At 38.7% G+C, this 24235-nt stretch overlaps 1 protein-coding gene and 1 non-coding gene across 4 annotated transcripts in view; one reads left to right on the plus strand and one right to left on the minus strand.

Moving 5' to 3' along the window:
* The window catches only part of ADAM28 (ADAM metallopeptidase domain 28), a 71463-nt gene that overhangs the window by 21219 nt on the left and 26009 nt on the right, over positions 1 to 24235 (minus strand). For all 3 annotated transcript variants that reach the window (XR_015250032.1, XM_086703432.1, XM_086703433.1), the window contains exons 9-14: positions 21853 to 22022; positions 18588 to 18672; positions 11135 to 11265; positions 9668 to 9845; positions 7312 to 7401; positions 4646 to 4841 (exon numbers count right to left, since the gene is read on the minus strand). Coding sequence is in view for 2 of the 3 variants with exons in the window: in XM_086703432.1 (XP_086559558.1) it covers positions 4646 to 4841; positions 7312 to 7401; positions 9668 to 9845; positions 11135 to 11265; positions 18588 to 18672; positions 21853 to 22022 (850 nt within the window). In the remaining variant the exon portion in view is untranslated. The remainder of the gene's footprint in view (positions 1 to 4645; positions 4842 to 7311; positions 7402 to 9667; positions 9846 to 11134; positions 11266 to 18587; positions 18673 to 21852; positions 22023 to 24235) is intronic.
* On the plus strand, positions 2862 to 2966 carry LOC112870082 (U6 spliceosomal RNA). The gene has a single exon (XR_003224471.1). It is a non-coding gene; the product is annotated as a U6 spliceosomal RNA (small nuclear RNA).

Here is a 24235-nt window from a genome sequence, read left to right on the forward strand (position 1 = left end):
TAGAATTTAAAATAATGTTTTAAATATTTATTTTTTGAACAATGGATAGCTACACATTTGGAAATATGGCTGACATGCTTAAGATTAAGAAAACTCCATCTAAATGTAAAGACTTAATTGGAGAGCCACAATCATTGCATTAACAACCCACAGGCAGACATTGGAATGCTCTCCTGGTAATACTTGCCAGGAGAAATACCATTTCTTACAATGTTTAGCCAAACTGCTTTGTGCACGCGCAACAATAAGCATCACGTATTTCATTTCTCATGTAATCTTTCTTAGAGCCCCATCGGATGAGCAATAGAATACAGGGGTTCAGGGTTCAGGAGCTAAATCGCAGCTGTGTGACCTTGGCCAAGTGCCTTAACCTCTGGGTTTATCTGTAACTCAACTCACTGTCCATGCCCTTCCTGAACAATGTCCAAGATGATAAAATGAGTTTTATTACCGTATTTTCTTAGTTGTTTGGTCTCAGTAACATTTACAGGCTCCTTGTTATTTAATAAAATAAAATACCTACACTGAGAAAAGTGAATAACTAGGCCTGGATAATAAGGAAAAGCAGATTCCTAATCCCAAGCTTCAGAGGTCTTGGTGCTAATGTTGTGGAAGGGATCATTCATACTCCCGGTACACGCTGCTTCCCAATTAACAATACACTTGTCCTTTCCCCAATGACTGCATATTCTGCAGAATCATAGCTATAAAAATTGCATTGCATAAATATTATATAATTTATTTTCACTCATGCTTACTCTTGGACTTTGAGATGTTTCCCAATTACCCATTATAATTTTTTTAAAGAGTGCTGGCTGAAAAATCCTTTGTAAACCAATATTCCTGAACACGATTCCCGGGGAAAGGCGTGCATTTTCTTTTTAGATTCCACATACATTTTTCCAATTCTTCCTGGAAAGATTGTGCTAACTCATGTTCTTACCAGACTATAAAACTGGGTGTTGTGTCACAGCTTCACTGAAACTGAGCCTTAACTGTAGAAAAGCTTTGCCAATTTGACAAACGTGGAAGGAATCAACTTTTCGTTCCTGTTTCTTACTATATTTATGTCTCCTGACTCATTAATGTGTCAGTACTTCTACTTCTCGCTGGTGAGTTAAGATGATTTTAATGTTCTTTAGATGATTGTACTTCTTTATGACAAATTGCCTATTAATGCCTGGGCCACATTTCTAATATTTGGAACGGCAACTGACTTACAGAAATGATTTGATATTGAATAGTGATCTCGAGACCTCCTTATATATATGCTATAGACTTTTCAAACTTTGAAAATTAATTTGAAATAAATTTGTGAGCCCTTATGAACGACAAAATTTGGAATTTCATTGCGGCACATCTGCTTCTCTGGTCTTTTATAAGGGCTGCCTTTGAATGTATGATTTAAAAGATCTCTCCTATTCTAATATCAGATAAATATGTTCCACATTGATTCAATAATTTTGAACGTTTACTAAAGTCAGGCAATGTGTTAGGACCCCCTGGGAACACAGTTGTGAACAAAATACATAGTGTCTAGGTGCTGGGAAATTTACAGATTCGCAGGTGAGGCAGATAGTGAAGGGTCGGGCAAAAGGACCATGTAAAAGCATTTACTGCAGGGTTTTGTCCCCAGATACTAAAGGGGAAGCTCAGAGCCTCACCTCTGTGCTCAAGTTTTCTTTCCCCAGGTTTCTGCTATATACTGACGTCAGCCAAGGAAGCCGTGTTTCTTTAACCCGCAAACCCATACTTGTTTCCACCTGTAATTTCGCATTCGTGTCCGCCTGACCTGTGATCGGGAGGTTTGCTGAGGCCGGAATCCAGGGGTCAGCGCACTTCCTGAGGCACCAGGGGTATCCAGCGTTCTCGTCAAACTGTGTCTCAGCCCACCCTTGCCTGATCCAAAGGGTTTTATTCAGGAATTTTTTTCTAAGTTCTAGTGCATGTATTTCTCAGGTTTCTTTCGTTTTCTTTTTCTCTTTGACCGGGTGTGTTGTAAATCAGCGATCGATGTTGCTTTCCTTTCTCTTGTTTTATGTATATTTTCAGGGATTATGAAAAGTTCCTGGCATGTGGTAGCCCTCGTCAAGTATTTTTAGGAAGACGTATTTCCCCTGTTTAAAAAATTCCTTCAGCCACTTAGGTAAGAATCTGGAAGTGTTGCAGAGGAGGGTATGAAAATTAAATATACATGCACACTGGATATCCTATGCAGAAAGTCCGGAGAACTGATATTTTTAAAATTGCCTTTCTGATCAATCTGTTGAGCACAATGGAAGTTTCAGTTTATAGTTTTGGAGATTAAGTTATGCTTTTATTTTTAATTTATTTTTATGGCGTAATCAGAGAATATGTCTTCTAAAATTCCAGTATGACGGACAAAACGGACATTCAAGAGATTTGGTTTTCCCAGATTGCTCCTCTGCATTCCCACAGCCCTTCTTCTCTTTTCTTCCTCTTTCCTTGTACTCTGCCCATCTCCCGGCACACCGCTCCCCCCACCTCCACAGACTTCCAGGGGTGTACTCATCTGAGAAGGATCTTGATCAGGGTTTCCAGATAAAGCACAGGATACCCAGTGAAATTTATTTTTCTTTTAAGTTTTTATTTAAATTCGAGCTAGTTAACATAGTTGCAATGTTAGTTTCAGGTGTACAATATAGCGAATCAACGCTTTCATACGTCACCCAGTGCTCGTCACAAGTGCCCTCCTTAATCTCTATCACCTCTATTACTCATGCCCCCCAACCCCCTCTGGGAATCATCAGTTTGCTCTCTTTAGCTACGAGTCTGTTTCTTGGTTCACCTCCCTCTTTTTTTTCCCTCTTTGTTTTGTTTCTTAAATTGCACATGTGAGTGTGCTTGCTGGAGCAGCACACATACTAATATTGTAACGATACAGAGATTCACATGGTCCCTGTGCAAAGAACACATGAATTCCACATGAGTGAAATCATATGGTATTTGTCGTTCTCTGACTTCTTTCACTTAGCATTATACTCTCTAGCTCCACTCATGTCATTGCAAATGCCAAGACCGCATTCTTTTTGATGGCTGAGTAAAATTCCATTGTGCGTATGGGGGGGTGTGTATATATATATATTAACTGGGCTATATATATATATATATACACCCTCCACACACACACCATATATACATACATATATATCATATATATATATATACACCATATATATATATACACCATATATATACCACATCTTATATGTATATACCACATATATATGTGTGTGTGTATATATATATATATATATACCACATCTATAAGTATATACGTATATACTTATATGTATATACATCACATATGTGTGTGTGTGTGTATATATCTGTGTATGCACACACATATATATACACACACACCACATCTTATCCATTCATTATTTGAGAGACATTTGGACTGCTTCCATATCTTGGCTCTTGTAGATAATGCTGCTATAAACATCAGGGTACACGATCCCTTTGAATTCGTCTCTTTGTATTCATTGGGTAAATACCTAGTAGTGCAATTGCTGGATCATAGGGTAATTTGATTTTTAACTCTCTAAGGAACCTCCATACTGATTTCCAGAGTGGCTATACCAGTTTGCATTCCCACCAATAAGGCAAGAGTGTTCCCGTCTCTCCGTATCCTTTCCAGCACCTGTTGCTTCTTGTGTTGTTGATTTTAGCCATCCTGACAGGTGTGAGGTGATATCTTATTATAAACTTTGATTTGTATTTCCCCGGTGATGAGTGATGTTGAGCATCTTTTCATGTCTCTGTTGTCATCTGGATGTCTTCTTTGGAAAAAAGTCTATTCATGTCTTCTACCCGTGTTTTAATTGAATTATTCATTTTTTCGGTGTTGAGTTTTGTAAGTTCTTTATGCATTTGAGATACTAACCCATTACCAGATATGTCATTTACAAATATCTTCTCCCATTCCAGTGGTTGCCTTTTAGTTTTGTTGACTGTTTCCTTCTCTGGGCAGAAACGTTTTATTTTGATGAAGTCCCAATAGTTTATTTTTGCTTTTGTTTCTCTTGCCTCCAGAGACATATCTAGAAAGAAGCTGCTACAGCCAATGTCAAAGAGGTTGGTTCCTTTGTTCTCCTCTAGGATTTTTATGGTTTCAAGTCTCACATTTAGATTTTTAATTCATTTTGAATTTACTTTTGTGTATGGTGTAAGAAAGTGGTCCAGTTTCATTCTTTTGCATGTTGCTGTCCAGTTCTCCCAACAACATTTGTTGAAGAGACTGTCTTTTTCCCATTGGCTATTCTTTCCTGCTTTACTCATTAAATCTGAATTTCAGATAAACCAAGTTTTCTTAGTATAAGTCTACTTCAAATATTTCATGAGACATACTGATACTAAAAAACATTGTTAATCTGAAATTAAAATTTAACTGGGCCATCCTTATTTTTGTTTGCTGAATCTAGCAGTCCCCAAATTGACCATATGTCTTAAAAATGCACTTATCCCGGATTCTGAGCGGATGCACCATTTCTAAGAAAGAAGACTGGGACAGAAGACTACTTTGGCCATAATTAAACACTGTTGCCCGTTATAATACGATTTTTCCTTGCGTGCGCAGAGAGAGAGGCAGGAATGCCCGCAACACGGGGGTCTGCCCTCCTACCTGGTCCCCACAGCTCGGTGCACTGCTCCTGAAGAGTGGGGCACATCCCCATCAAACAGTAGCCCTTCCCATTTTGACAAGGGAAGCCGTTGATTCGGTATCTATCATCAGGGCAAATACCAGATTTGCCATCACACATTTCTGACAGGTCACACTCATCTTTTGCTGGTCTGCACACTGCACCAGGCTTTTTAAGCTGCAGGGGAATAAAAGTGAAGAGAAGTTGTGTTGTTGTTTTTTTTCCCCACCTGACTTACCCTAATATCTCAAATTGATGCGCATAATCTTTTCCTTTTGGCCTTTTTTTGGGGGGAAAGGAGTTGCCTTTCAGTAAGATAGAATGATGCTTACATTTGCATTGTATAAACTAAAGACATCTATCGTATCACTTCTATTGACTGTGCCCAATGGCCGGAGTCCTTAAGTAATCAACATTTCCGAATTTATAATGCAAGCACTATAGAAATATCAATGAGAAAAATACACAAGAAAACCAAGCCTCATCTTAAATGCAAAGAAGGGATTTATCTTTTCCTTTACCGAATGCATCTTTGTCAAGATTTTCAAGATTTAAATGTGCAACTTCAGAGATGTATTGGTGAAGTGAACCTTCTGGATTAAAGAAAATAAGTTTTTACAAGCACCAGATCAGCATGCTCTGAGACTTTCCCAGGCGTCATGTTTCCTAATCCTTAATTCCTCTCATTGTATGCTCAAATATTTCTTTTCAACTCACTTCTTCCTATGAAATGACTTATTGTGGAGAAGAAATAACCGGATGCACATTTTTTTTTCAATGTTTATTTATTTTTGGGACAGAGAGAGACAGGGCATGAACGGGGGAGGGACAGAGAGAGAGGGAGACACAGAATCGGAAACAGGCTCCAGGCTCTGAGCCATCAGCCCAGAGCCTGACGCGGGGCTCGAACTCACGGACCGCGAGATCGTGACCTGGCTGAAGTCGGACGCTTAACCGACTGCGCCACCCAGGCGCCCCTAACCGGATGCACATTTGATGTGTTAACTGCATCGCCATCTATTATTGCAAACCTTGGTCTTACTTCCTCAGAGAAATCATAGTCAAACCAATTCTGCCATTTATGCAAATCTGAGGAAGGCTGTGAGGACACTCGAGGCATCTCTTTCCCTAGGTGAGGTGAGCAGGCATGCTCCCCTATCATCAGAAAACTTTCAAAATCTTTACAGTGATGATAGAATGGAATCCAAAATTTAATAAGAGCATACGAGACCCTCCAAATTCAACCCCCACTGCTCCAGCCAGACTCACTTTCTTACCAGCTGTCCCCTGAGCCACACTTATACCTCCTGTTCTATCTTTATTCTTTCCCTCAGTCTCCTCTTTTGGGGATTTTTTTTTTCTTTCTGTCTGCTATCTAAAATCTACACATTACTTTAAGACTAGCGACAGCCTCATTTTCCATGAAGCCCCCTCTGTCTTCTTCAGTGCACAACGCAGTCCTTCCTTTCTACGCAGGGTGGGAAGAACTTTAAATTTGGATTTGGAAGATACGGGTTTGAATCTTGGTTCTGCCAGGGGCTAGGTGCTGAAAATGGACTTCATCACTCTGAAAACCCAATTCCCTTTCTAATACTGCCTTTACAGAGCCATTATGAAAATTAAGTGAAAAGCTACACAAAGGGCATGTATCTTTATAACGTCTACCTGGGCATTTAATCATGCACGGTATTTTCATATGTTTCAGGTATGTATGTCATTACCCTAAAGAAACAGCATGTTCTTTGAAGTCAAAGACTACTTTTTTTTTTTTTTTAATTTCCCACAATCTCTAACAAATAGCCCTTATTCAACGCTTGTTGAAAACTACTTATGTTCTCAAGTTTTCTTCCTTTTGGTCTCTTTTCTTTCTTTCTTCTCCCTCTGATATTAAAAGAAACCAATCTCTCCCAAATACTACCCACAATCTGGTACGTTATAACTCTACACATTCCTTCTAAGAACAGTTTTTGAGCATTTAAAATGCATGAAACTCTGTGCTAGGCGAGGATGAATCAGCCCCCTGCTCTTTGGAGTCAATCTAACTAAGGAAAGAGACACATAAACAAATAATCATAATAGAGAATCCTATGCAACAATGGAATGTAAAATTCTAAACTTGAACCTGAAAGGAAAGTCAATGAGCCCCACAGAGAAAAGGACACAGAATCCTTTATATCTGTTTTCCAAGAATTTCACCCTGAAGTGACTTCTAAGTGTCAAGATAGGGGAGACTCCACAAGATTTAAAATAAAAGCTTTTCCACCAAAAGAAATATGCAACCAATTATGAGGTTTGGTGCCAGAAGGCCCTTCATCAGAAGCAGTGGCAGGTAGGAGTCCCCAGCTTTGGCTTTGGAACTGATAGTTTGGAGTTTGCCAATTCAGTGGCGCTATTATCTTACACGTTCTCTATTCTGAACCTCTATTCCCTCAAAAGCAAAATGAGATGATAATATCTAACTCAAAAGGTTGTTGGAGAATCGAATAGCCTGTATTTGTAAAGCACTCATATATAAATGGTAAGCAGCGTTACTTTATAGACAGAAAACTAGCGCTCTGCTATTTTATTCAACGTAATCTCAGAGATTTTTAATATAGAAAAATACGCAGTATTTAATTATTAAAAGAGAATAAAGTAATAATCTTACCTGGCACTTTTCACAGCATTCTCCTGATGCACATTGAAAACTTGCTTTGATTTTACAAGTTTTAGCATCACAGCAAATGTTGGTACATTCCTAAGAAATACCGGAAATAAATACAAATGCTGGTTTGGGCCTCAAATTTTGCTCTCATTTCATATTAAAAAAAATTTTTTAATGTTTATTTATGTCTGAGACAGAGAGACACAGAGCATGAGTAGGGGAGGGGCAGAAAGAGAGGGAGACACAGAATCTGAAGCAGGCTCCATCCAGGCTCCAAGCTGTCAGCACAGAGCCCGACGCGGGGCTCGAACTCACCACGAGATCATGACCCGAGCTGAAGTCGGACGCTTAACCAACTGAGCCACCCAGGCGCCCCTATTTTCATATTAATTCAAAATATTATTTGTTCATCACATAAACTCTACTTTGGTACAGTCTGAATATAATTTTCATGAAAATAAAAGAACAAAATTTAACATTAAAAAAACAGATTTTGGAGCCACTGGTGATTTGTCATGACCTGAATGCTACTGACACCTTCTTTCTTTAATTTGAATATCTCTTCTAGTTTGCTCAGCCTCCCATTATAGTACTGCAAGTGATCTATTTTTAGTAAAATATGAATGAAAACAAAAGGAAAAAGAACAATCTTTTAAAATAAAATTTATCGGGGTGCCTGGGTGGCTCAGTTGGTTAAGCGTCCAACTTCGGCTCAGGTCACGATCTCACAGTTTGTGGGTTAGAGCCCTGCGTCGGGCTCTGTGCTGATGGCTCGGAGCCTGGAGCCTGCTTCGGATTCTGTGTCTCCCTCTCTCTCTGCCCCTCCCCTGCTCGTGCTCTGTCTCTCTCTGTCTCAAAAATAAATAAAACATTTAAAAAAATAATAAAATAAAATTTATCTAAATAATTAAAAACATAATTAGTTGAACTCATGAACCTACCCAGCAGTAAGTTTAATCTCCAGGGCAGACACTAAAAAGCTAAAAGTATAGTTCTTTATCTAAGTTTGACACTTAATCCAACTCTGTGTTAAGCAATAGACTTTGTCTTGTTCTCCCCACCTTGCTTCTAGGAAATCAGATACCTGCATAAGGTTTTGGGGAAATTCCTACCTCAGAAAGTTCCTCTTATAGCTGCTTAGTATCCCTAAGATATATTTAGAGTTACAACTTATTAGGGTTAAAACTCTCACCCTTCTTTCTTTCTTTTTTTTTTTTTTAACGTTTATTTATTTTTGAGACAGAGAGAGATAGAGCATGAACGGGGGAGGGTCAGAGAAAGAGGGAGACCCAGAATCCGAAGCAGGCTCCAGGCTCTGAGCTGTCAGCACAGAGCCCGATGCGGGGCTCAAACCCACGAACTGCGAGATCGTGACCTGAGCCGAAGTCGGACGCTTAGCCTCCTGAGCCACCCAGGCGCCTCTACCCTTATTTCAAATATACACATCATCTTGGAAAGATTCTGCTTTCTCACAGAATGAATAAATTTATGGTCATATTTTGAAGTTACTGAAAAGCTGACCCCTCGAGGGCTTGACATGCTACTCATGTTAAGTTTCACAAAATGGGGGCAAAGGTCCCATTCAGAACCCTAGCTGCCAAGTCAATAGGGTGGGATCAAGCCAGGACTCCTAACGATAAAAACTCTTCAGTCCCAAAGGGAAGAACTCAATCCCAGGGCAGGGTGGTTCTGGAATTGCTGACACAAACACCTGGGTCCACGTCTCGGCTCCTCCCTTCACCAGCTCTGTGACCTTGGCCAAGCTATTTGCACTCTGAGCACTATCACGGTGCTGTGCCTCAAGTAACCGCTCAAGAGGTCGTAGGCACATAGGAGCCATTAAGTATGTCTGCCAGATGGGAGGGAAGAGAGTACAAAACTCAATTGTTGATTGTTCTTAAAAAAAAAAAAAAAAAGAAAAAGAAATGGGGAAGGAACCCCAAGATGGAAAGTAGGAGGTCTTTTAAGCAATGCATCATTCATTGTTAGAAAAGCCGGCCTGAACATATGCAAAATTATAGAAACACACAATTTCAGAGTGAGCCTGCGTAATACAGGTTTACGGTTTATCTTCTTAGCAATTGACAAACACATTCGATCATTTTAGAACGTACTTGGTTGGGGGCGCCTGGGTGGCTCAGTCAGATAAGTGTCTGACTCTTGACTTTGGCTCAGGTCTCACGAACTGTGAGATCGAGCCCCATTTCGGGCTCCTCACTGACAGGGCAGACAGAGCCTGCTTGGGATTCTCTCTATCCCTCTCTCTCTCCCCCTCCCCTGCTCACGCTCTTTCTCTCAAAATAAATAAATAAATAAACAAACATTATTTTAAAAAACCACAGAGAGTACTTGGTGGTACCTCGGGAGTCCCACAATCACAGTCTTCTCCGATTTCTACCAACTGGTTCCCACAGATTGGGGTGGATATGATATCTGTAGGCAATGGAACATTGAGGACGCAATTTGATAATTTATCTTCAAAGAACTTATCATAGCTGACACGGCTGCAGGAACTGAAGTCTGTAGGAATATAGAAGCTGTGAAGGCAAGGAAGAAGAGAATGAAACACAGTCATGCTGAGCATGAAGGGAGCAATGTCACACATTGGGGATGATATACCCCAAACCTTCCCCAAGAGATGAAATCCAATCCAGTGCCCAATGGCTAAATCATGAGCTCATTTCTGTGCCTAAATTAGCCCTTCCGGATGGACACAAATACCTCCAACTTTTTTAAAAAAAATTTTTAATGTTTATTTTTGAGATTGAGAGAGACAGAGCACGAGCGGGGGAGAGGCAGAGAGTGGGGGAGACACAGAATCTGAAGCAGGCTCCAGGCTCTGAGCTGTCAGCACAGAGCCTGACGCGGGGCTCGAACCCACAAACCACGAGATTTTGACTTGAGCCTAAACAAGAGTTGCACACTTAACCAACTAAGCCATACGCGCACCCCGGATGCATTACTTTTGATAGAATTTCTTCTTTTCACAAATAAAGATGAGGTTTAAAAATGCAGTAGTATCTGAGAGAGATAACATAAGATATGTAGCTGGCATGCTGCCATAATACAATTTTGTGGAACCCTAGGTTGAGTGAGCTGGGAAAGGGAAATACAAGAGGGGAAATATATATATGAAAGGGACTATGGGATTTTTAAGGATAAAATTCCACGGTAAGTTTACTTAGGCAAGGCAGGAATGTATAATGTCTTTATCCTTCTGGGAGAACGTTCTTCTTTTTGTTTTTAATTTTTTTTTTAATCTTTATTTATTTTTGGGAGAGAGACAGAGTGTGCACAGGGGAGGAGCAGAGAGAGAGGAAGACACAGAATCTGAAGCAGGCTCCAGGCTCTGAGCTGTCAGCACAAAGCCTGATGCGGGGCTCAAACTCACAAACCGTCAGATCATGACCTGAGCCGAAGTTGGACGCTGAACCGATGAGCCACCCAGGCTCCTCGAGAACGTTCTTCTTTGATTAGATTTTTCTCCCAGAACTTTCTCCCTACCACTACCCAATCTGAATTTATTGAAAATGTGATAAATACCAATTATTTTCCGAAACCAGATCTGGTGTAGATAATCTGAAGTTAAAAATGTCAAGTCACCCCAACAGCAAAGACACAATATGTTTCAATGATGTCTTTAGTTAATGAAAAAAAAATGCACATAGATGAGGGGGAAGGCGGTTTGGTGTAGATATTCATTCATGATTATGCTATTTGATATTTAAAAGCTTGGATGTGTTGCCAAAGATGACATAAAAGAACAGCACAGTCCAGAGTGAACCAAAAACAGGGATATGAACGCATCTTTCCAAGAAAGCCTCACCTTAGTGCTCTGTCCATCACACATATTGTAGAAGGGCACTTGCAAACATGGGAGTCATGAAACATTCCAAAGTTATGGCCCATTTCATGGGCCATCGTTCCTGCTACTCTAAGCACATTTTCACTGTGGTCCTAAGGGCAAGAACAGGGAAAACAGGTTTTTAAAATAAATTATCACTCAGGGTATAATTAAATAGTTCCACTAAGTGGGGTAGATCGAATGGTTTCAGCTTCAGATTTTTCACTAATCACCATCTCTCTTTCTCTCCCCACCTTTTCCTCTCCCCTCCTGCCTCTGTCTCTATTTCTGTTTGTTTCTCTCTCTCTCTCTCTCTCTCACACACACACACACACACACACACACACACAACTTTGGTACTGAATGCCCATTACAGGGCACACTGCTTTCTCCTTATTCTTGTAAATGGGGAATATTTTTAATGAGAAACATTTTTGTGGTTTCCTGCCATGAGAGACAGTAGCAAAAGGTCTTCAAAAATGATAAGGAATCAGAATTGCTTAAACCTGATCTACCTCCTTCCCCTTGGCTTCTTTTTCAATGCCTTCTAATTGACTGAAGGTCTTGGATGTGTTTAGCTAATAGGGATCCAAAAGTGTTTGTTAACCTAGGACTTTAGTACCGTTGGTATCTCTCTCAGTTCTGTTACTGCCAAGCTAGACCTCAGTCAGTTCTAGACTTGCCCCATGGCATGAAGTCCAGCCCATAGGCAACTTCATTACCAGATTTCTGGTTAGAAGTGTTGGACTGGGGGCTCCAGGTTTTTCAAGAGCAATAACACAACACTAGAGAATCACTGAAGGTTGTAATTTCCCACAGGGGAGACAGGAATCTGCCAATGACACCCACGCACAGACTCCTGATTTCCTTATCTACTTCATGTCAAAGAACCAAATAAAGAAATCCAGAAGGCACGGTACAAGGCTGGCAAATAAGGAACACCTGTGTAAGATGGGAAGTCCATATTTACAATTCACGATATTGTATCATCCTGTCAAGAAGAACCAGTAAAGCTTGCTATTTTAATAAGATGGAGTTACTCAAATGGGGACAAAAACAAACCAAAAAAAAAATTGGAAAAAATGTAAATGTGTTTAGACTTTCCAGATTGCCTTATTTGAGGTCCCTTTAAATGCGTGGTGTCTTCCTTTAATTCATTATTCTCTTAACTGAAATGTTTCTTTCCTTTGGAATGACCTCTATTCTCTCTTCCCCCTATCCACCCTTTGAAGTTTATTTTCAAGCAACTTTTCCTGACCACGTGAATCTTCATCAGTAACTCTCTCCTCTGGATTCCTACTGCAGTTTTCAATTCTATTATCATATATTTTAAGTATTGCTTTAAGTAGTCCGATTCCGCTTCCGACTTTATGGTAAACTCTTTCAGGTTAGAAAGTACATATTTTATTTCCTCTGTTCATCTTACAAAGCTTGTCACACACCCAGACTTATAAGATATATTACACACACACACACACACACACACACACACACATATATAATATATATATATTCCACTTCCACCTAGGATGTACAAAGCTGGAAAAAGCATTATTCTTGTACTAACAACAAGGACTAGCCAGATAATGATAATTTTCCTTGACTCTATCCGTCAGTTGTGGTTGCAGAACATCCACAGAACCTGAAAACTAAAAATAGGCCCTCCCAAGGACAGACGGAACTGGCTTGTCTCTAGCAAAGTGTAGAGGAGGAGATGCCAGGGATCCTACAAGTGGGGAAGTTAATTCACTTAACTTCTTAAGTGAATTGTTAAAGGCCTGGGACAGGCCAGTGCCGGAGTATAGAATCCGCGGGACCTCAGAAACAAGGGTGCTTTGCATACACTTAGAGACTCTTCTCCAAGGACCTCCTCTAGGAGCTCAGGGCACACTTTGGGAGCCAGGTAGTAGAACAGAAAGAACTTGTCTTGGTGGAGTAGTCCAGAAGGAGTAAAGTAGCAACTGCTGCAAGAAAAGAGCCTAAAGCCATATCCAGAACCTTCTCCTTTAAGGAATAGAAACCTAAAGCCACTGGGGAAAAAAATAGTAATCTCTGACAACCTAGGGTAGAACGGAAGACCCAACATGGTTAAGGGATGGGTTTAAACACACACACACACACACACACACACACACACACACACACACACACATCTTCTACTGCTGAAACAAAAAGACAAAAATCTTGAGCCCAGGATCCTATAGTAATATTCATCGAGATTTTCTCCTACTGAGGGATGGTCAGAAAACTCTTCCTCAAAAGATCTGCAAAAAATAGAAAGCAGAATTTTGCTGCTGTGGGAAGGATGGAAAGAATCCCTAAGAAAGCTTTGCTTCTGACACCCAGGACCTGCCTAAGACCAAAACCAGACAAAGGCAAAGGAGAACCCCCCCCCCCACCTCTGTTCCTTACCACCACATCGTAGAAGTCTGGGGAGAGCATCACTTCGAAACTTACAATCAATAAAAACACTGGACCATCAATTCACAATTTTCTAGAACTCACCCAGAGCTGAGGTCACAAGGCAACAAACAAAATGAAATCTAAGGAAAGGTAGGCTGGCAGCTACAGGGAAAGTCGGGACATGAATATTTGTTTACCTGGAACAGACCAGGTTCCAGCAATAACTCGTATAAAATAATCTTAAAACCCATATAGTTAGAGTGTGTGTGGTACAGCAAGAAAATACACCAAACGTGGGAGCTTCAGACATGGGGGAATTCTCACCTACTCATGGGTTTTTCTCCACACAGACCTCACCACGTGAAAGCTCTGAGAAAGCCTCCCTCATAGTGTGGGCCTGGGGGAGGGGAACAGGAGCATGAAAAGGCATGAAATCACTCGAAGATCATTCTCCTCTCTCTGCTATGGCACAAACGTGACAAGGTCCAGGGTGAAAGGAGCGTGTCACTCGCCTCATTCTAATTCTAGCCCTAAACCACGGGCTTAAGCTTCTGAGAGAAAGAGCAACAAATCCTGCCACCCAGGGCCCTGGTAAAGTCTCAATACAACGATAAAAAAGGAACAGAAAGGAAAATAAAACACGTGGAAAGCTTCTACCCCTGGAAGGAAGGAGAAGGAAGGGCAAGAATACATCCTGGGCTATGTCCATTAGAGGTCGCTACCTCTGGCAGTGGAGCAGGAGCACTAAAAGGACCTACCCCCGACACTATAGGACACAGGACTTACCAAAGACTGAGGTTTAGTAAAGCGAAAGAAAATGCCCTCTGCCCACCAAAATTCTAACAATCATCCAGTAACAAGTAACAACCACCTACCAAAGGGAGAGAGTCTGCAGCATAAAGAAACTCTCTGGGGGATCCAGTAAAGACCTAAAAATGAGTATGAAGCACACACTGAGAAAAACCCTCTGGAAAACCAGCCTTCACCCTCAACATAAAATAATGTGAGAGGAATTTAAAGCCTGTGATGGACTGAGGCTAGTCATAGCAACAACAACAAAAGCCCCAATCCAACTCAACTCCTGCTAGATTGATTCAAACCTTACTCAAGAGGCCTAGAGGAAGGAAAGAAGTGATGATTTCCAGGCAAGGAAAAAATACACATGCACACACACACACACACCCCTCAGATAATGCCTTTCACAGGATGCCTGACTTTCAACAAAAAATAATAAGGCATCCAAAAAAAAAAAAAACAAAAAAGAAAAAAATAAAGAAAAAGGCCTACCTTGCCAATGAACATATCCAGACTCATATCTGACACAGATGTTAGAACTATCAGATGATACTTTAGAATAACTATGGTAAAAGCTCCAGTGGAAAAGATGAATAGCACACAAGTCTGGATGACAAATTTCAACAGACCTGGACACCATAAGAAAGAATCAAATGGAAATGCTAGAAATGAAAAAGACAGTAACTGAAACGAACAATATCTTCAACAGGCTTAACAGTAGATTTGGAATAGTTGAGAAAATAATCACTTGACCTAACAGTTCAACAAAAATTACCCAAATGAAAACACATAGTGCAAAAAAGGATAAAAAAGAAAACAAACAGAAAAACTGAGCATATAAGTTTTCAGGGGCAATATAGAATGGTCATAGATGTAGGAATTTGTATCCCTGGAAGAAAAAAGGAGGAGAATAAAATAGAAGAAATATTTGATGAAGTAACGGCCCAGAATTTTCCATAATTAATCACAGATACAGCCCCAGGCCCAAGAAGTTCAAGGAACACTAAATGTGATATATTACCCATTTCTCCCAAAGTCCACTTAGTTATATCATAATTGTAATCGAACTAAAGAAAATTAAAAAGAAAGGGAAAATCTTGAAGTAGAAAACAAAAAGATACATTTCAGAGCAACAAAGATAAAGTTTACAGCCGACTTCTCATCAGGAACTCTGTAATCCAGCAGACAGTGAAGTGAAATTATTAGAAGTACTGAAAGAAAAAACATTATTAAGCCAGGATTATAAACTCAATGAAAATGTATACAAAAAAGAAAGAGAGATAAAGTCATCTGAAAGCAACTAAAAAATTCATCCACACCACACCTGTGTTATAGGAAATATTTTCAAAAAATCTTTGGGAAGAAATAAAAAATATTATACCAGATAGAAACTCTGCAAAGAAATGGAGAGGGTTGAGAATGAAATAAAGGTGAGTGTAGATAAAGCTAAGATAAACATAATACTCTTTTTATTTTCTTTTATTATGTTTAAATGTTTATTTATTTATTTTGAGAGAGAGAGGTCAGAGAGGGGCCAGAAAGAGAGGGAAAGAGAGAATCCCAAGCAGGCTCCATGCTGTCAACACAGAGCCCAACACAGGGTTCAACTTACAAACCATAAGGACATGACTTGAGCCTGAATCAAGAGTTGGGTTCTTAACCAACTGAGTCACATAGATGCCTCAATTTTTTTCTTACTTTAAACTGTGTTGAAAGATGACTGTCTAAGAAAAATTAGTAACAATATATTGTGTATTTATAGTGTATGTAAAGTTAAACAAATGATAAAAATAGCACAAAACTGGAAGGGAGTAATTAGAGGTGTACTCTTATAACATTCTTATATTACAAGTGATGCAGCTCAGTATTATTTCAACGTAAAACAAACAGAGGTATATAATAAACCAGGGCAACCATTAAAAACAAACAAACAAAGGTAACAGTGAAAAGCTAATAATGGAGATAAAAGAAATTATTTTTTAAAAATCCTCAATCCTAAAGAAGGCATAAAAAATAGACTAGATGGAATATAAAACATCTAGAAAAAAAATTGAAGCTTTTAGTTCAATATCAATAATTATATTACATATAAGTGATTTAAATATAGGAAATAAAAGACAGAGATTGCAAAGTAATACTCCATTGTATTACTATTATACATTATATTATATAATGTATTACATTAATACATTAATACATTTATATATTGTATTACATTATATATGTGTATATATATATTTATATATATATATATACACACACCACATTTTCTTTATCCATTCATGCATCGATGGACATTTGGGCTCTTTCCATACTTTGGCTATTGTTGATAGTGGATGTAAATTTTAAAAAATAAAAAATAAAATTAAAAAAAAAAGACAGAGATTGTCAGGTTAGATAAAAAGTAAAACTCAACTATATGCCAGAAACTTTTATATGTAGAGAAAAATACATGCTAAAAGTAAAAGTAAGGAAAAAGTTGCATCAAGCAAACTTTAGCCACAAAATGTTGGAGTAACTCTAATGATACCAGACAAAGTAGACTTCAGAACAGGAATATGTCAGGAAAAAGAGAGGAACATGAAACAATAATGGATTAATTCTCCAAAAAGACATGACAACTGTTTTTGTGTATTTGCTTAACCATAGAGCTTCAGAATACATGAAGTGAAAATTTGTAGAATTGAAAGAAGAAATAGACAAATCTACAATTATATTTGGATACTTAACCACTCTCTATAAACTATTCAAAAGAACTGAACACTGTAAGTTAACTTGACATGGTTGCCAGTTATAGAATGCTCCATTCAATAACAGCAGAAGGTAATCTTTTTCAAGTTCATATGCAGTACTGACCAAGAACAAACCTCAAAAAATTTTAAAATATTAACATTCTACGAGGTATGTTCCAGATTATTAGGAACTGAATTGTGCCCACCCCCCCCACTCCAATTCGTATATCGAAATCTTAACCCCCAACATGACCGTATTTGGAGATAGGGCCTCTAAGGTTAAATGAGAATATAAGTTAGGATGGGGCCCTAATCCAACATGACTGAAGAGGAAGGGATGTGTGCAAAGAGGAAAGGTCATGTGAGGGCACAGCAAGAAGGTAGTCATCTGCAAACCAAAGCAGGAGACCTCAGGAGAAACCAAAGTTACCAATACCTGGATATTGGATTTTTAGCCTCCAGAACTCTGAGAAAATACATTTCTGTTGTTTCAGCCATACAGTCTGGGGTATTTTGTTATGGAAGCCCTAGCAAATGAATACTCAGATCATAATATAATGAAACTAAAAGAAAATCATAATAGAAATCATTATAGTATACTTCTAAACAATACATTAGTCAAAAAGGAGATCCAAAAAGGAATTAGAAAATATTTTTAACTGAATGAAAATAAAAACACACATATCCAAATATCACAGATGCAGTCAAGCAGTGCATGGTAGGGAATTTATGCAGTAAATGTTTATATCTGAAAAAGAGAGAAGCCTCAAATGAATAATCTAAAAATGTTCCTTAAGTAATAGAAAAGAATAGCAAATTAATGCAGAGAAAGCAAAAGAAATTCAATAATCAAGAGCAGAAATCGATGAAACTGAAGGGAAGAAAACCGTAGAGAACGTCGATAAAGCAAAAGCTCTTTCTCTGAAATCAATAAAATTAATAAGTCCTCAGTAAGATCATAAGAAAAAGACATAAGTTGCTAATATCATCTGAGAAAAGATAAATAACCTGAATACTTCTGTTATCTATGGAAGAAATTGTATTCATAGTTAAAAACAGAAAGAAATGCCAGACCCATATAGTTTTACTGATGAATTGTACCAAACATTTTAGGAAGGAGTAATACCAATTTTACTAAAACATTCCATAAAATTGAAACGTTGGGAACACATCATTTTATGTGGCCAGATTTACCCGATATTTGTTCTAATAACACAACATGAAAAACACATAACAGGAAAAGACAACTACAGACTAGTATCCCTCAGGATTAAACAGAATATAGAAATCCTCAAGATATGTTAGTGTGTTGAATCCAGCAATATATAAAAAAGATAATACGTTATGGCAATGATGTGTTTATATTTGATATGCAAGACTGTTTCAACATTTGAAGTTCAATCCATGTTATTTGCCATAGCAACAAAAAAACCCTACATGATTCAGAAAAAAAGAGCATTTGACAGACTTGAACTGCAGAAACAACTATTTATCTTCAAACAAACCTGAACAATGCCAACAGAATGATAAGGAGAGCACATTGTAGACATGAAGGCAAGGCCCACGGTTGTTCCAGAAAGTTCTGTTGCTCTGAAAGAAAGAAAATAATTGATATAACAACTTATGATTCTAAATGATATTTTCTATAGACAACTCATCCAGGACTCTAAATGGTTAACAGAGAAACTCACATCGTAAATAATAACTCTTAAATATTTCCTTCAGTTTTTGAATTTGCATTAGGCATTTATTTTAATGTGCAATGGTTGTTATATCAACTAAATATAAGCACCCGGATATAATCACCGGATATAATCATTTTTAATATTTTATATCTCTCATTCATTATTTTATATTTTTTGTTGTGGAATTCATCTCTTGCCAGGAAGTAAATAAACAGGAATGTTTTTGTCCATATATATATATATATATATATATATATATATATATGTAATTTGAATATTAATATTTTCACATATGCTTTGTTTTAATTTATATTTTCTCTCATATATTTTTATATCATTTACTTTTGTTTACTTTAGCACTGTTTTAAGCTATAGTGGGATTTGGAATTTGGGCCCACTGAATGTATTTGCGTTACGAAGCATTTATGTTATTGAAATATTTGTTAAAAGGAATTTGAGCCACTTACATTTATTTGCATAGACTATTGGTTTGGTTTTAGTAATGTTAATTTCTTTTTTTAGTCTTCTTCATTTTTTTTCTTTCCATTTGCAATGATTCTATGTGCTGCCTTTGTTATTATCTGTGATCTGATCAAGATCCTGACCCTGGGTTGCCTCTAGTAATTTTCAAAGAATGCATTACTTAAAAAATGCCCTTAGTAGATGCATTTACATAAAAAGTTGAACTTATATTTTCCCACTTATCATAATCAAAAATGGAGAGTACTGATTTTGCCATGCAAAATAAGGAAAATTAGAGAACTTCGTCCCACTTTATACTTTCTTTGGACAATTTTCAGATATCTATTATTTTGAAATGATATTTTACATTATACCTGATATTTTAAAGATTTGCAGTATTTATATCCTCTTTAAAAATTATGTTATAAAATTACTTATACTTCACTGGGTGTTGTATGGAAACCAATTTGACAATAAATTTCATATTAAAAAAATTACTTATACTTAAGTCTGCATTTGTGTGGGTTCAATTCTCACTACCAGCTCATTTTTTTTTTCAACTTTTTTTTTTTTTTTTTTTTTTTTTTAATTTTTGGGGCAGAGAGAGACAGAGCATGAACGGGGAAGGGGCAGAGAGAGAGGGAGACACAGAATGGGAAGCAGGCTCCAGGCTCTGAGCCATCAGCCCAGAGCCCGACGCGGGGCTCGAACTCACGGACCGCGAGATCGTGACCTGGCTGAAGTCGGACGCTTAACCGACTGCGCCACCCAGGCGCCCCTCCAGCTCATTTATAATAAATAAATCTTCCCCCGTTATGGAGTTAGCTATTTACTCTTTTTAGTGGATAGATTATAGCTGTACCACAAAGTTCTTACCTTGTTATGCCTAGGTATAGACACAACCTTTTGTTAATTTATTAGGTAATTTTTTTTTCTTTTAAAAAAAATTTTTTTTAATGTTTATTCATTTTTGAAAGACAGAGAAAGACAGAGCACAAGCAGGGGTGGGGCAGAGAGAGGGGGAGGACACAGAATCTGAAACAGGCTCCAGGCTCTGAGCGGTCAGCACAGAGACCGATGCGGGGGTTGAACCCACAAACCGCGAGATCATGATCTGAGCCGAAGTGGGACGCTTAACCCACTGAGCCACCCAGGCACCCCGATTTGGTAAATTTTTGAATGAAAGTGCAATTATTTCTTTCCACCATATCTTTTTAGTACTTTTATCCTGTTTATTCCAGTCTAGTCAGGAAATCTACTCTTCCCGTTGGCTTGTCATTTTTTATCTATGCATTTGTCATCTTGTCTGTGATTTTTATCTCTCTACCCTATTGGTTCAAAGTATGGGAATTTACTATAATTTGAGCATGGCCCTGGAGGCAGTCTGGTAAGAGTTGAATTACCTTACTACTTATGAGTCCTTGAAAAAAAATACTAACTTTCTCCAAACAAAATGAGCTCACCCTGCGGTGAACCCTTGAAAATTTAAGGAACTCACCTTTCAAAATTAAGGAACTATGGCAGCTATTCTTCAGATATAACCCCCAATGAGCTAGGCTTGCAGTATTCCTATCCTGTGTAGTACCTTCCCTTGAATATGGGTAGATCTACAACTTGCTCTTGGCCAACAGAATATACCAGAAGTGACGCTGTAATTTCTGAGGTTTGCTCATGAAAAGACTTGAGGCTTTCTCTTGGTCCTCTTACAATGCTTCTTCTGGGTGAAAACTAATCACCTTGTAAGATGTCCAGACCCCTGAGGCTGCCATGCTGGAGGCAGTCCAAGTTAGCCACTTGAAAGTTATATAGACAGAGATGACCAACCAGCCCCTTTGCTCCAGCCCTACCAGGCAAGGAACCAGACATGCAAGTCAAGAAGACTTATTTTAAGTCAGGGAGTTGTGGGTTGATGTGTCGTGTGTAGAAAATAACCAATTCAGAATATTAATTAATTCTGACAGGACCTAGTCCTCTTATGTGCTATGACACCTACTGTTTTCTTAGGAAGTAACTCTTGAATAATTTTCAATTATTCATTGCTGTTTCCTTCTATCTGATTCCAGCTGCAAACTATTCCAGGCATCTTCATATGCCTCAAAAGAAAGTTCTCGATTTCTTTTGAGGCATATGCTCAGCAGTTTTGTGTTAATTTATAGTCACTAGATTTATTTCTCCTCCTTGCCCCTGTTTTTGATTAGTCACTTCAGCAGTATGGTAGAAAGGTGTGGGATTAGAATATGATACGCAGTTTTCTTTATATCTTAGAAGTTTGTCCTCACTAATACTTAAAGCTAGTCAGGACTTTTAAAACACTGAATTGAAACTTCTCTTGCCATTATCTAAACCTGTCTTTCCTTTCTGTATACCCAATCAAAACAGACTTCTGATGAATCATTTTTAAATTGTTAGCTTTTCTTTAAAAAAGAAAAAAAGAAACACTTATAACAGAAGTTAGGGCATATTCCACATAAGATTCGATCTAATACTTTTTAAACTTTTATCCCCTTTGTGTAAGCCACTTCCTCTTACCCTCTACCCCAAGAAACCACCTGCTTTGCCCAGGCTTTGGAAACTTTCTACGCTAAATACCATTTAACACACAAAAGGGAAAAACTCTACATACGTGATTAACTGAGCGATATCATGACGTTTTCTTCTTGGGAGGACACTTCCCCTCCATTTAGAAAAGTTTTCCAAGGTGAAGCTTGCATTTGGGGTTATCTTTATTTTATCCTTGTCATTCCAGATTTCCATACCGACTAAGGCCACATGAGTATTTAGCTTTTTATAAAGCTGTCCAAAGAGAATACATGTCAAAGGAATGACATAGGTGGTAATGTTATCTTTCAATATTTTCAATGTTTTCAATATTTTCAATATTTTCAATATTTTCAAACCTATTTCTCCCAGCACGGTAAAAACTTTCTTTCCAAACATACTTGTGAAATGGAAGTTACCACCTCTTTTCACGGATGCTAGCACCCCCATACTCAGGCAAGGCAGACACCCTTAGGTATTTCAGGTCTGGAGACTGCTGTTTTTCAGAGCAAAAGTCCTATTAAAATAAACTTCTCTTGCTTGCCACCTTAAGGCAGATTGTAATTTTCAGTTAGTAGTTCACTACTATGACTTCAGTGTAAGTGTAATGACTCAAATGCTTTGCATTGTTCCCTGAGTCAGAACATTCCAGAATTAGCAAGGTTGACTCAGTGCTGGTTTGGACATTGGAAAAAGAGCGTGCTATATGAAAAAGTTCTGCACCCGTGAGTCGCAATGAAGTGGTCCTCTGATTCTTAAACCTGGAATGAGCCAAATAACCAATGATGCATACAGGGTAACTTTTAGAAATAATCAATTAACCTTATAAGACAATATGCTGACTCTCAAAAGTTTAAGTTGCTACTATAGCTGATGTAACTGCACAGTGTTGGTAAGAGTACAAACTTCCAGTTATAAGATGAACATGCTCTGGAGATCTAACGTACAGCTTGGTACTTATAGTTAATAATACCATATTATATACTTTAACATTGGTGACAGTAATTCGTAAATGTTCTCACCGCAGAAAAGCAATGGTAATTATATGACGCTAACCTATGGTGGAAATCATGTTGCAGTGTTATGAGTATATCAAACCAACATACTGAACAGCTAAACCCACACAATGTGCTATGCCAATTATATCTCAATAAAGCTGGGGGAGAAAAAAAAAAAACCCATGGTGACAGGCTTCCTCATGGGTCAACTTTGTGCTGAGAAACCTGAAGAAATGTTTTTAAGTCGTTTGGAAAATAATAAAAGCATTGAGGAATGCAGTAACCATCAAAAGAAAAGTCAAAATCTGGGGTGCCTGGGTGGCTCAGTTGGTGAAACTTCCGACTTCGGCTCAGGTCATGATCTCGAGGTTCATGGGTTCGAGCCCCGTGTCAGGCTTTGCTGACAGCTCAGAGCCTGGAGCCCGCTTCGGATTCTGTGTCTCCCTGTCTCTCCGTCCCTCCCTTCTTGCGCTCTGCCTTCCTCTCAAAAAGGAATAAACATTAACAAAATTGTTTTTTAAGTATTGAAACCTCACTTTGAGCAGATGCCCTTGCTTCCAAACTCAGAGTAAAGAGGCAATCAGAAGAGAACTTTGACTGGCTCCCACCACTGTCTACCTACTGAGCTAAACCTCTTCCAACAACCTGTGCTCACCTTCTTTACTCTACAGAGGAATGCTCGTGTGAGCCGAAGGCCAGCTTCTCTACTCATGCGCTAGGCCTCCAATCCCTCCCCAGATCAAGGAGATGATTCCACAATTCTTCCAACCTCCTTGCATTGTCTCTGCTTAGCCTTCCACGGACCCGTTCCCATCAGCATAAAAAGAATGACCCATCACAGTGGGGAGGATCTCTTTACGACCCTTCCCCCCTGTCACTTACGCACCATTTCTCTGCTTCTATTTATAGCGAAATTTTTGAAGAGAATTTTCTGTATCTGCTGTCTCTAATTCCACTTCCTAATCTGTTGGGCTCACTCTAATCGTGCCCGTACTCTAACGCTCCACAGAATTGTGCTTCATCCAGGCGACTGGTAACTTCTACGCTATTAAATCCGATGGCCAATCCTCAGTCCTCAGAAGCATCTAACGTCATTGATCATTTCTTCCTTTGATGGGTTTTTGTCTCAAGCGGCTTCCAGAACAACACTGTCCCCTGGTTTTCCTTGAAGCTCTTTGTCTCCTCTTTCCTGGTCTCTATCGGTTTCTCCTGTACTCTGACCTCTCCTCAAAGAAGCACTTCAAGGACCTGTTCTTAGGTCTCTTTTCTACTTATCTACACCATTCCTTTGGTTATCTTACACCAAGGTTGGCAAGCTTATTCCTTAAAGGTCCGGATAGAGACTGCTTCAGGCTTTGAAGCTGCGTGGTCTCTGTTGTAACTCTTCCTCACCACTGGCACTGTGGAAGGAAAGCAGCCACAGATAACGCATAAACAAATGGTGTGGCCATGTTTCAATAAAACTGTTTT

This window comes from Puma concolor, chromosome B1, assembly GCF_028749965.1.
Source record: "Puma concolor isolate L17-30 chromosome B1, mPumCon1.1.hap2, whole genome shotgun sequence".
Lineage (NCBI taxonomy): Eukaryota > Metazoa > Chordata > Mammalia > Carnivora > Felidae > Puma > Puma concolor.